Source organism: Mandrillus leucophaeus, unplaced genomic scaffold, assembly GCF_000951045.1.
Source record: "Mandrillus leucophaeus isolate KB7577 unplaced genomic scaffold, Mleu.le_1.0 Scaffold432, whole genome shotgun sequence".
Lineage (NCBI taxonomy): Eukaryota > Metazoa > Chordata > Mammalia > Primates > Cercopithecidae > Mandrillus > Mandrillus leucophaeus.
This window is the reverse complement of record NW_012104610.1, coordinates 1,544,344-1,557,092: the sequence shown is the minus strand read 5'-3', so window position 1 is coordinate 1,557,092 and position 12,749 is coordinate 1,544,344. Positions and strand designations below refer to the sequence as shown.

General features: G+C 50.6%; 2 protein-coding genes across 6 annotated transcripts in view; one reads left to right on the top strand and one right to left on the bottom strand.

Moving 5' to 3' along the window:
- The window catches only part of RHOG (ras homolog family member G), a 21,155-nt gene extending 12,129 nt beyond the window's left edge, over nucleotides 1–9,026 (top strand). For 2 of the 3 annotated variants that reach the window (XM_011993718.1, XM_011993719.1), the window contains exon 2: nucleotides 7,799–9,026. In XM_011993718.1, coding sequence (XP_011849108.1) covers nucleotides 7,867–8,442 — 576 coding nt within the window. In that variant the 5' untranslated portion in view covers nucleotides 7,799–7,866 and the 3' untranslated portion in view covers nucleotides 8,443–9,026. Of the gene's footprint in view, nucleotides 1–5,364; nucleotides 5,487–7,798 lie in introns of those variants that run through there. The other variant, XM_011993717.1, reaches the window with a different exon arrangement.
- A 619-nt stretch (nucleotides 9,027–9,645) lies between these two features.
- The window catches only part of PGAP2 (post-GPI attachment to proteins 2), an 18,230-nt gene continuing 15,126 nt past the window's right edge, over nucleotides 9,646–12,749 (bottom strand). For 2 of the 3 annotated variants that reach the window (XM_011993714.1, XM_011993715.1), the window contains 4 exons: nucleotides 11,866–12,118; nucleotides 11,625–11,731; nucleotides 10,874–10,982; nucleotides 9,646–10,674 (listed from right to left, as the gene is read on the bottom strand). In XM_011993714.1, the coding sequence (XP_011849104.1) occupies nucleotides 10,544–10,674; nucleotides 10,874–10,982; nucleotides 11,625–11,731; nucleotides 11,866–12,118 (600 nt within the window). In that variant the 3' untranslated portion in view covers nucleotides 9,646–10,543. The remainder of the gene's footprint in view (nucleotides 10,675–10,873; nucleotides 10,983–11,624; nucleotides 11,732–11,865; nucleotides 12,119–12,749) is intronic. The other variant, XM_011993716.1, reaches the window with a different exon arrangement.

Here is a 12,749-nt window from a genome sequence, read left to right as displayed (position 1 = left end):
GGGAGAAAGGGAAGAAAGAGACTCAGCCCTTGGCCTGGTCCCAGCCCCACACTGACCTCATGTCCCCCCAGCTTCCTCCTCCCAGCCCAGCTGCAGCCAGCTGCAGCCCCTTTGAGCCTCTTTATATCACCTCTCCTCTATTCCTCCCTTCAAAACAAACAAACAAACAAACTTGTAGAGCTTCAGAAGTCTTTCCAACAGTGCCCCTGCCCCTTGCCTTGTCTTTGACCAAGGGTTCTCAGATATTCCCAGTCTGTAGCCTGTCAGGACCACTTTTCCTTCCCATCTTTCTCATCATCTCTGAGCTAGATCTGCCAGCTTCACCTCTCACCCTTCCAGTTGAAGACAAGACAGTATAGCTTATGTGTTTATTATCCCAACTTGGAGCTCTTCAGGGTGAGTGAGAAAGAAGTTGGTTACTTTTGTCTTGTGTCTTCTGGTCATAGAGGTTCTTCCTTGTTCCCAGCATCAGAGTCTGTGGATTGATGGGGGAGGAGGGGTATGTCATTCTACAGCTTTTGCTCAGCCCTTCCCTGGGTTTCTGGAAATAAACAGAAGGTCAGACTACCCTCCCCCTGAAGCATCCAGTTAGTTCAGCACGATGAAGAGTACAGTCAGTGCTGGGAAAGGTAAGGCAGGAGAGGGGGTTGCTGTGATGTCCTGGAGAAGCTGGGGAACAGTACTGGGCCTGAAGGACAGGAAGGATCTGAAGGGGGGTGAGTTGCATTCCAGGAAGAGGAACTCCCACATGCAAAGACATGATTGCATCGAGTTCATTCAGTTATTTACTGACAGCTACTACATGCTGTGCTCAGCTTAGGGTGCTCAGCAAGGTCCAGTCAACCAGGACCTTGCCCTCTAGACACTCCCAGTCTAATAACAAGAGATAAGATTCACATCAGCCTCTCCATGCCTGTGAGAGAGACAGCCAGACTTTGGATAGGATAAGTCACTTCTGACTTGGACAATTTACGCTTTCCTCGAAGAGGCGGCAATGGTGCATGGTTCCATATTACTACTTGATGTATTTTAGGGAAGAGAATATGGAGGCCCCTTTGTAGAGGATCAGGATTGGAATGGCCAGAGATGGATTGTAGTTATAATGAGGTTCAGGGAGGGCTGCAGAAAGGGAGCCCCATGTTAGGGAGGCAGGTTATAGAAGGCTGAGGTAAGTTCCCATCACCTCCATACTCGCCTATCTCTTAAGAGCCCGTTCCTCCCCTCCCCCACTCCCAGTTGGGACACTTCCCCTGCTGTAACAGCCACAGAGATCTGGCAATCAAGCTACTTCCTTTCCCTCCCCCATTCTGGGCCTGCCTGGGCCACACCCCAAGCCAGGCTCCAGGGACCACACTCAGACAGGGTTAGCACCCCATGGGCTATACTCCCTGCCAGAGCCAGGTCAAGCTGGTACTGGGAAGAGAGGTTTTTGCCTATTTCAGGCATAGCTTTTGCCTGTCATTGCTGTCCGATAAGATTCAGCATTGCAGTATTGTCTGTTGTGGGGTGGGCAGGGAGTGTCCGATACTGGGCTTCAGAGAGGTGTCTCCATATCTCAGTAATGAGTGCTGGCACAAGCAGATCAAAAGGCAATGGTTGTACAGTCCTGTGTGCCTAGCCCTATACTTAGAGGTTTTTTTTTTGTCATTTAGTCCAGAGAAGCCAAGACTTCAGACTGAAGGGCATCCACAGCTGGGAAACTTACGTATGACTGTTGGAAAAGGAGAATCACACAGAGCCAAAGCAGGATTAAAAGGGGGGCCATGGATGTGGTGGCTCACTCCTGTAATCCCAGCACTTTCAGAGGCCAAGGCAGGTGGATCACTTGAGGCCAGGTGTTCGAGACCAGCCTGGCCAACATGATGAAACCCTGTCTCTACTAAAAATACAAAAATTAGCTGGGCATGATGGCACGTGCATGTAATCCCAGTTACTCAGGAAGCTGAGGCAGGAGAATCGCTTGAACCTGGGAGGTGGAGGTTGCAGTGAGCTGAGATCGAGACACTGCACTCCAGCCTGGGTGACAGGTGGCCATGCAACGGATAGCCAAAGAAGAATTCAGTAACCTTATGGAACTATGAAACTTAAGTTAGGCTTTAAGGAATAAGGAAGATTAGAGAAGGGAAAGGGAATAGTAGCGGAGGGAAAAACAAGAGTAAAAGTTCAGAGGCAAGAATGATCCTGACTTGTTTGCAGAGGACATTGAAAATCCCTCTGGAACAGGGAACTGGGAACTCACACTTGCAAAGTACCTAGATTGTGTACATATTATACATTAATGCACTTAGTCCTTGTAACACTGCTATGTGGTAGGTACCATACGTTGCTGCTGCATTTGAAAGATAAGGAGATTGAAGCTTAGAGAGGCAAATCATCATAAGCTCAGGGTCACAGAACTGGTAAGAGGCAGAACTAGGATTCAAACCCAAGTCTATATAACTCTAATACCCCTTACCAAATTGTGAAGAACTCTAAATGACAATATGAGGGACCAGGCATGATCTGAATTGGGACTAAAAAGCCAGAATAAGTCATTGTAATTTGTCTAATAACATACAGATCTGGCCAGGCGTGGTGACCCACACCTGTAATCCCAGTACTTTGGGAGGCCTAGTCAGGAGGATCACTTGAGATCAGGAGTTCAAGACCAGCCTAGGCAACATAGCAAGACCCTGTCTCTACAAACAAACAAAAAATAAATAAAAAATACAAAAATTAGCCATGTGTGGTGGTGCCTGCCTGTAGTCCCAGCTACTCAGGAGGCTGAGGTAGGATGCCTTGAGCCTGGGAGGTTGAGACTAAAGTGAACTGTGATGGCACCACTGTATTCCAGCCTGGGCAACAGGCTTTTGTCTCCAAAAGAAAAAACAAATCAAAACAGATCGGCAACCACTGATTTACTAAATAACTTTTTTTTTTTTGAGACATGGGGTCTTGCTGCGTTGCTCAGGCTGGAGTGCAGTGGCTACTCACAAGGACAATAACCTTAACTAGTGTAGCACACTACAACCCTTCACTCCTGGGCTCAGCCTCCCTAGTAGCTGGGACTGCAGGTGCACCACTGAGCTAGGCTTAATGATTTTTTTTAAAAAAGCCACTTAGTGAATAAGTCATCGTTGAACCCCGCTCCAGGTAGGTCACACTCCTGGTTTGGCCACCTGCAGCGCTGACATCCCTTCTTCCTATTTGGCGCAGTTTAGACTCTACCTTTTAGCATATGCCCTCCTGAAATGGGCTATGGGAACTTAATTCAACCCAGTTCAGGCCAAAGGATTTCAGAAAGAAGAGTTGTTTTGGGAGAGAGGATAAAGGTCTGAACTAGACCTGTGTAGGGAGGACTGGGCTGATCCCCCACCACAGACACAGGCATACTCAGTGCTTCCTGCCTTCTGGGATGAAATGCTTTGCTCCTGTCACCTCCTGTGTGCACAACACTTCAGTTTACAAAGCGTATTCATTCCCATGGTCAGGTTCCTTGATGCTGCCCGTGAGGCTGGGAGGGCTACTATTATTACTTCTACTGTATAGATGAAGAAACGGAGGCTCCAAGAAAGGCAGTAACTTACCTGATCAAGGTCACACAGTTAGCTGGCAAGGGGTAACTTGAAGACTGTAAGATGCACCGTGGAAAACACAGGGCTTTGGGTCACAAAACTGGGTTTGTGTTCTGGCTGCCATACTAACTAGCTGTGTGATGTAGAGTTACTTTTACTGCTCTGAATTTGTTTCCTCATCTGTAAAATAGGAATAGTACTGACAGGTTGTTATAAAGGTCAAATGACATAACAACATGCAATCTATAAAGGCTTATACCATATGGGGGCTTTTTTTTTTTAAATCAAGGGTCAAGGTCAGCAGATAAACTCAAGACATCAGAGTCAGGTATCCAGTACTCTTGGCCCTATTCCACACTGCCTTTGCTCTGCTTGTTTCTGGACAGTACCATACTCATCATCCTTTTCCAGTGTCAGTCCTTGTTCCCTTCCCAGCCCAGAAGCTACCCTGTCCTTTCCCCTCTCCTTTGAGAGCTAATTTACTGATTGCTAGTTGATAACCACCTCCTTAGAGAGCTGTACTTCCAGTTTCTTGGGCCTTGTGACAGCCAGCCAGAGTTCCCTCCTTGTCTTCCTGCCTGGGCCAGCCCAGCGCTGGGCTTTTCAGTCAGACTGTCAACACCCACTCCCCTGCTCTGTGTGGAACTGAAGATTGCAGGCCCAGGAGTTCTGCTTTGAATGTCAGGGCTTCCCACATAATCCATTGGGCACATGTAATGCCACCTGCCTCCAAGGAGCTTTAAGTCTTAGTTCATCTACCTAGTGCTCTTGTAACAACCATTGTAATCTCCAATTCCTGGATAGGAAAACTGAGGCCCAGCAAGCGTAAATGCCTCAAGCTTGGTTGTAGTGCGTGAATGCCTCAAGCTTGGTTGTAGTGAGTCAGCACAACTGGGGTTAGAACTTAGGTCTCTCAACTTCCAGTCTGAAGTCTCTATTCGACTCTCCACTGACCTAGAGGGTCCTTATGCCCTTCCCTGACCCACACTCTGAGGGTCTCTAGCTGAATGTCCTGAGGTTACATGCACATACATGTGCACACGCACACACACACACACTCATTCATGCAAATAGGATGGAAATATTTTTTAATGTGAACCAGAGACACAACTTCATAAAGTGAAATCATTTCTTTCCCAGCTGATTCCAAGGGAAACTGTACCCTGGGAGGGAGCTGGGACCAAGCCCTGGGTCCTTTGCATCCCCCATACCACAAAAGTTTCTTTTCCACTTCCCAGTGGGGATTTTCTTCTCCACTTGTCATTGATTTTTGAAGCTTCTGAACCAGTGGTGACAGCTCAGGCTGCAGGGGTAAGGGGTTCCCAGACCAGGGTGCAGCCTTGCAGTATAGCAAGTGAAATGGAGAAAATGGGCTAGTGGTGATGGTGCTTGGGTGGAGCCAGGGATAAGGAATACTCAGGGATTTGGTTGTGTTTAAAACAGGGCTGCCCCCTCTCAGGGAGCAGGCCCTGGTTGTGGGAGACAGTCAGGGAAAGGAAGTCACATATTGACCACCAAGAGTCCCCCATGGCCAAAAAGTAGCTGATGAGAGAAGGACCCTTGCCATAGCAGTGTAAATAATCGCAGGGTTTCTGGAAGCTTTGCTTCAGAACTCAGAAAAGCAGTTCCTCACCCCAAGGCCCTATGACCTGCAGAGGTGACCAGATGTTGGCTGGAGCCGGGACTCCTCATACTTACCCCACTAATAAATACAGCAGCCCATTTATTGGGCACTTGCTATGTGCCATACCTCATGCTGGACACCTTCTATACATTATTAACTCTTACTTTTTTTTTTTTTTTTTTGAGACAGGGTCTTGCTCTGTCGCACAGGCTGGAGTGCAGTGGTATGAACATAGCCCACTGCAGGCTTGACCACTCTGTAATCAAGTGATGCTCCCACCTCAGCCTCCCAAGTAGCTGGGACAACAGGCGTGTACCACCACACCCTGATAATTTTTTCATTTTTTGTAGAGTCACGGTTTTGCGATGTTGCCCAGGCTAGTCTCAAACTCCTGGGCTCAATTGATCTACCTGCCTCGTTCTCCCAAAGTGCTAGGATTACACTGTGCCTGGCCTCATTTCATATTCTGAGCAATTGTAGTGCAATAGGCAAGATTATCCCCATTTTACAGATGAGAAAATTGAGGCTTGGGGAACAAATATATTGCCAAGATCACATATAACTAGTTGGTGGAACTGTGATTAGAATCCCTGCCAGTTTTAATCTAGCATCTATGTTCTTAATGATGGTATTTTCTACCCAAGAGTCTGGAAGGCTCTAAAATCTTTCAGAGGCACATGCCAGGGTCTCAGGAAATGGACAGAAGATTGAGGGGAAAGTCAAGTTTTTGTCTTACTCTTGACTTCATCCTTCCTAGTTGGGCTTGAAAGATTTGCTCCAGGCCGGGCATGGTGGCTCATGCCTGTAATCCCAGCACTTTAGGAGGCCAAGGCGGGCGGATCACAAGGTCAGGAGTTCAAGACCAACCTGACCAACATGGTGAAACCCCATCTCTGCTAAAAATACAAAAATTAGCCAGGCGTGGTGGCAGGTGCCTATAATCCCAGCTACTCAGGAAGGTGAGGCAGGAGAATCACTTGAACCCAGGAGGCAGAGGTTGCAGTGAGCCAAGATTGTGCCACTGCACTCCAGCCTGGGCAACAGAGCGAGACTCCATCTCCAAAAAAAAAAGATTTGCTCCACCCCACCAAGGACCTTGAGAGAAGATACTAACGTCTGGGAGCCTCAGCCTCTACCTCATTCATCATAACATACCCAGACCCCAGTCCAAATCCCAGGTTCAACGGAATCTCCAGTAATCCCTTGCATTGAATTTGCTGTACTGAATTGGCAACCAGAGTGTGCACGGCCAGATAGGGTTTTCAGTACTTATAAGAATGATGGGGTGGCCAGGTGTGGTGGCTCACACCTGTAATCCCACCATTTTGGGAGCCCGAGGCAGGTGGATCACCTGAAGTCAGGAGCTTGAGACCAGCATGGCTAACATGGCGAAACTCCATTTCTACTAAAAATATAAAAATTAGCCGGATGCAGTGGCGTGTGCCTGTAGTCCCGGCCACTCGGGAGGCTGAGGCAGGAGACACTTGAACCTGGGAGGTGAAGGTTGCAGTGAGCTGAGATCGCGCCACTGCACTCCAGCCTGGGCGACAGAGTGAAACTCCATCTCAAAAAAAAAAAAAAAACAAATTTCCCCCTTGCCACAATACCCTGGATTGGGATAGGGCAGCTCTCTGAAGAATTGAGCCCCTTACTCAGCAGGTTTCTTACTGTGCCTTTTGGTTTGTACTCAGTAGCCAAGATACTAGGTTTGGAGAGGGCAGGGTGGGCCCTGAGTTGAGAGAGGTTCTACCTATGGCTGCATCACAGAGTGACCTGGAACAGCTGTCCTGTGCCAGAACCCTTTCCAGTCTCCTGGTGGAAAGTGTCCATATTTAGTAGAGGATCTAGTGGATCCCTAAATTTGTGCACTCTCCTTTTGTGTCTGTATAGCCTGGAAAATAGCTAATACTGGCCAGGCGTGGTGGCTCACACCTGTAATCCCAGCACTTTGGGAGACCAAGGCGGGCGGATCACAAGGCATCAGGAGTTTGACACAGTCTGGCTAACTCGGTAAAACCCCATCTCTACTAAAAATACAAAAAATTAGCTGGGTGTGGTGGTGGGCGCCTGTAGTCCCAGCTACTCGAGAGGCTGAGGCAGAATGGCGTGAACCCAGGTGGCGGAGGTTGCAGTGAGCAGACATCGCACCACTGCACTCCAGCCTGGGTGACAGAGCGAGACTCCGTCTAAAAAAAAAAAAAAGAAAAGCTAATACTTATGCATGAGGCACTGTTTTAAATGCTTTACATGTATTATATAATCCTTATAATGACTCAATGAGGTAGATATTATTTTATCCTCATTTTACTGGTAAGAAAACTTAGGCATAGAGAGGTTAAGCAATTTGTTCAGGGTTACACAGCTAGGAAATGCAAAACCAAGATTTGACCTTAGTTTATCTGGCGCCAGAGCTTATGTGCTTTCTACCACATTATACTGCATCTTTGCTCGGTCTCAGGGCCTTTCATTGTGTATCTTTCTGATGACTGTCTTGATGGGACTTTGGGATATTGTCAGGTTAAGGGAACAGGAGCCGGTTTCCCTTTGTGTGCCCTTATCTTTTCTTCCCAGTAGGCAGAGGCCTCCCTAACCAAGAATGTCCCCTTTCATCCGTCCACAGGTCACTGCAGCCAGAGAGGTCCAGAAGAGAGAGGAGGCACTGCCTCCACTACAGCAACTGCACCAACGATGCAGAGCATCAAGTGCGTGGTGGTGGGTGATGGGGCTGTGGGCAAGACGTGCCTGCTCATCTGCTACACAACTAACGCTTTCCCCAAAGAGTACATCCCCACCGTGTTCGACAATTACAGCGCGCAGAGCGCAGTTGATGGGCGCACAGTGAACCTGAACCTGTGGGACACTGCGGGCCAGGAGGAGTATGACCGCCTCCGTACACTCTCCTACCCTCAGACCAACGTCTTTGTCATCTGTTTCTCCATTGCCAGTCCGCCTTCCTATGAGAACGTGCGACACAAGTGGCATCCAGAGGTGTGCCACCACTGCCCTGATGTGCCCATCCTGCTGGTGGGCACCAAGAAGGACCTGAGAGCCCAGCCTGACACTCTACGGCGCCTCAAGGAGCAGGGCCAGGCGCCCATCACACCGCAGCAGGGCCAGGCACTGGCCAAGCAGATCCACGCTGTGCGCTACCTCGAATGCTCAGCCCTGCAACAGGATGGTGTCAAGGAAGTGTTCGCCGAGGCTGTCCGGGCTGTGCTCAACCCCACTCCGATCAAGCGGGGACGGTCCTGCGTCCTCTTGTGACCCTGGCACTCGGCTTGGAGGCTGCCCCTGCCCTCCCCCACCAGTTGTGCCTTGGTGCCTTGTCCGCCCCAGCTGTGCCTTAAGGACTAATTCTGGCACCCCTTTCCAGGGGGCTCCCTGAATGCCTTTTTCTCTGAGTGCCTTTTTCTCCTTAAGGAGGCCTGCAGAGAAAGGGGCTTTGGGCTCTGCCCCGCTCTGCTTGGGAACACCGGGTATTCTCATGAGCTCATCCAAGCCAAGGTTGGACCCCTCCCCAAGAGGCCAACCCAGTGCCCCCTCCCATTTTCCGCTACTGACCAGTTCATCTAGCTTTCCACACAGTTGTTGCTGCCTATTGTGGTGCCTCCTCAGGTTAGGGGCTCTCAGCCATCTCTAACCTCTGCCCTCGCTGTTCTTGGAATTGCACCCCCAAGATGCTCTCTCCCTTCTCCAGTGAGGGAGCCACAGAATCCTGAGAAGGTGAATGTGCCCTAACCTGCTCCTCTGTGCCCAGGCCTTACGCATTTGCTGACTGACTCAGCCCCCATGCTTCTGGGGGCCTTTCCTACCCCCATCAGCATCAATAAAACCGCCTGTCTCCAGTGGCCCCGGCTCCTCCCTGTGTGCTGGGCATTAGCGGGTGGGCATGGGCTAGGGCTCCCCAGAGACTGGGAGCCTTTTGTTTCTTCTAGTAGACAATAGGCTTCATTGTGGTCCCCTCACCCCCCAATTTCCCTAACAAAGCTCTAGGCTCCCTTGGAGGGGGCAGTCTTGCTGTGGGGCCCAGTCACAGATGCTATAGTGGACTCAGACACAAAACTTGAGGAAAGACTTCCTGATCTTAGGACTCAGAAAGGGAGAGGTTGAGAGCCATTAGCCTAAAGGCAGATGCTCTCACAGTCATGCATCTGAGAGCTGTACCTCACATCACCAAGAGGACAGTGCTTTAACAGGAGTTGGAGTTTGAACCCAGGTCTCTGCCTCAACTGAAGACTTCCAGGTATCCTAGCTTGCAGTGCTAGAATCATTACAGATAGCTCAGTCACTCCTGCTCACCAAAACAGAGGCTTAGACCAGCCTTAGGAGACTCCAGATCTAAGGGGGATTGGGGGGATGCTGCTAGGAGTCATACCCTGCCATGGACTTACTCCCTCCCCACTCGAGCCTGTTTCTCTCCCAGTTCCTATCAAACAAGATGAGCCCCAAGACTGGCAAGCCTAAGCGACTGTTGGCCCCCCCAAAAAATTTATTTTCCTTTAAAACAAAACGTACAACCAAAATTTAGGGTTTGGAGCAGTAGGGAAGACAGGAGATACCAGAGAGCCCATTTTACAGTAGAAATCTGCATCTGACCCCTCTATCCCATACCTTTGCAAAGGAGGGGAGGGGTCTATAAGCCAGAACTTTCAGAAGAGAGAAGAAAATACATGGTGTGCTGGTGCTGTTTCTGGAGCAGGTCATCCTTTAGGTACAAAACACCACCTCCACCCAATGACATCAGAACCACTGACTGGTAGAGCCCTTGGAAATCATACAGCCCACCCATCCCCCATCAGACACATGGACACACTGAGGCTCAGATAGGGAAGGGTACATACCATAGGGCGCACACCACATCAAAAAGGTGAAGTCAGGACTAGAACACCTGAGCAGCTTTAGCAGGGGACTGTGGCCACAGGCCTGGATGTGCACAGTAGATCATGAAATACATTAGTCCTGTGAATGACCCCGTGGAGAGAAATGGCTGTGGTTGTCAGGGAGCAGCAACTGCTCAGGGGCTCCTGACCTCAGTGAAAGATGACTACGTAAAGGCCAGAAAGTGGGTGGTGGTCATGAACCTCAGGACGTTTTTTTAGCACCAAATGGTGGAGCTCTCTGCCAGCTCAGCTTCTTGGGGCCTCTCAGGTAAAGGTGATGTTGCTTGAGGACCCCATGCCCATATGAGGGGTGGAGAGGAGAAGCCAGCAGCACTGGGGTGAGCCTTGGCCTATGCCCTTCCTTCTTACCCTTCCCCCATCTTCAGTAAGGCCAAGAGAGGATGTAGGGTGGGGAAGGCCAGAATGGTATCTTGTTTCTTGTTTCTGGGCAGTGGGCTTCCTCCTCCCAAGCAGGACTGAAGGGTTCAGAATCGCTTTTCCTCAGGCTGAGAGGTTATGAGCAGCTCCTTGTTCCCGAAGTCCCACCAGGCCGTCATGTGGAACGCCATGTTGGTTAGGACAACAGTGTACTCCAGGATGGCAAAGATGGTGTACACTGTTGTGAGGACACAAGGAACAGGGCATGATGAACTTCCTGCTACCCCCTCAGGGGCCTCCTGATAAATCACACCACCATTAGTCTGCCACAGAGAACACAATGGCAGTCAGTCCCCAAGACCATTGCCCATTATCAAAAACATCACTGCTGCCCCATAGCCACTCACGACTGCCTGTGGATCCTATCCTGACCTCACCTCCAGCCTCACAATACATGTTGTGCCGAAAGTAGACAGCCAGCGCCGAGAAGAAGGAGACGAAGTTGATGACGAAGAGCCGCTGTTTCCAGCTGTAGGACTTCCGATCCTAGGGAATGGGCTGTCTGATCACTCTGCAGCTTGCTGGGATGAGAGCTAGGGCTCCCCTCTCAGCCCTAGCTCCTAAGGGCTGGGCCTTAACTCCCTTGGCTCCCACTAGTGGTCATGGAAGGCAGCACAGGCAGGGGCAGCAAGAATGAGGAACATGTTGACGTCCCTGCCTCTGGGGGAGTGATGGGCCAAGGAGCAGTGGTATTCCTGCCCCTTCCACTTCAGGGGGATGGAGTATGAAAGTTACATGGAGTCACCCACCAACCCCCACCTCCAAATACTGTGTGGGGAAAGAAACCCATATACACATGTGGGGCGCTGAAATTACGACAGACCACAGTCCCCTGACACTGTTCCTAACTCACTGCCGCCTAGATGCAACTCCTCATTCTATCCCCATTTGCAGCCTCCATCTCTTCTATTCTCCAGTCTCCCACACTACCCAAACACAGTGCTATAGTCCTAGATTCTGACCAACCACCCTCAGTTTGTCACCAAGCCCCAGCCCCAACCCCAGCACCCCTCTGCCAGGGTTCCCATTAGAACTTAGTTCCCACCTCACCATTACCCAAATCCTGAGGACAGATGTCCTTGATTTTCTTCTGGGTTGCTTGGAGCCCCCGCTAGGGATAGACCGTACCTCCTGACTTACTGTGTGCTTCTTGGTCAACCGCCAGAGAATACAGGTGAGGAGCATATGCCCGAGGGATGAGGCGATGAACACAATGAAAGCATTTTCGTGGATGGCTAGAGAGAAAGAGGATTGGGAGCCACATTGCAGGGAGTGCCCACACCACTAAGTAGGAGGGTCCGAATGTGGTAGGGGCAGGCCCCTCCCCTCAGGGAACCCTTCCCCACTCCTCCCTCATCCGGGCACCCACTGAAGTCCTCGGAGGAGGAGACGTAAGTGAGCACTAGCAATGCAAGGTTCTCCACGACATTGAGGCCGAAGTTGAGGCGGCAGAGCGGGCGATAGCAGGAACACGGGGAGGCGCAGCTGAGGTAGTGGTTCCAGTAGGCGAAGGCCACCAAGAAGCGAGGCGCCGAGTGCAGGCCGATGCAGAAACGCCACACGTAGCGCTGGGGCACCTCCCCGCCGATGGCCGAGCTCACCGAGGGCAGGTAATTGGGCACCTAGAGAGTTGTGACCTGTCTGGGCATCTGCCTCTGCCAGCCCTGCCCATGTGGAGAACCTTCTCTCCATCTAACAAAATCACTCTGGCCTCTGCTCCAGTCCCTCCCCTTCCAGGAAGTCCTCCTTCAGATGTCCCCACACCTCTCCCAAGGGACCTCTCCTTCCAGGTCCTAGGCCCAAAGTGCTGGATTCTCATTCCCCAGCTATCCTGGGATTGTGCAGGAGCATGGTGGGACCTTCTCCATCTCCCCTGCAGACTGGAACCTGCCTGTGTTTGGTCAGTGTGAAGATGGGTTCAGATGCCCTACACCCATAGCTCAGAGCTGTGCCTCCACTAAGACCCTGGGTGAGTTCAAAGACCTCAGATTCATTCTAGAGGACAGGGATGAGTCGCAGACTATCTGAGCTTCCTTAGAAAAGTGCTGGATTCACTGGTCAGCTAAGATGTTGCTCAGTCTGCTCCCAGCGCCATTGATTCCTCTAGGCAGGTGTGCCAAGGTGGTAGAATGGCAGCCCTGCTCTGATCATGATTAAGAAAGTGGGTGGGCTGGGCATGATGGCTCACACCTGTAATCCCAGCACTTTGGGAGGCCAAGATGGGTGGATCACCTGAGGTCAGGAGTTAAAGAC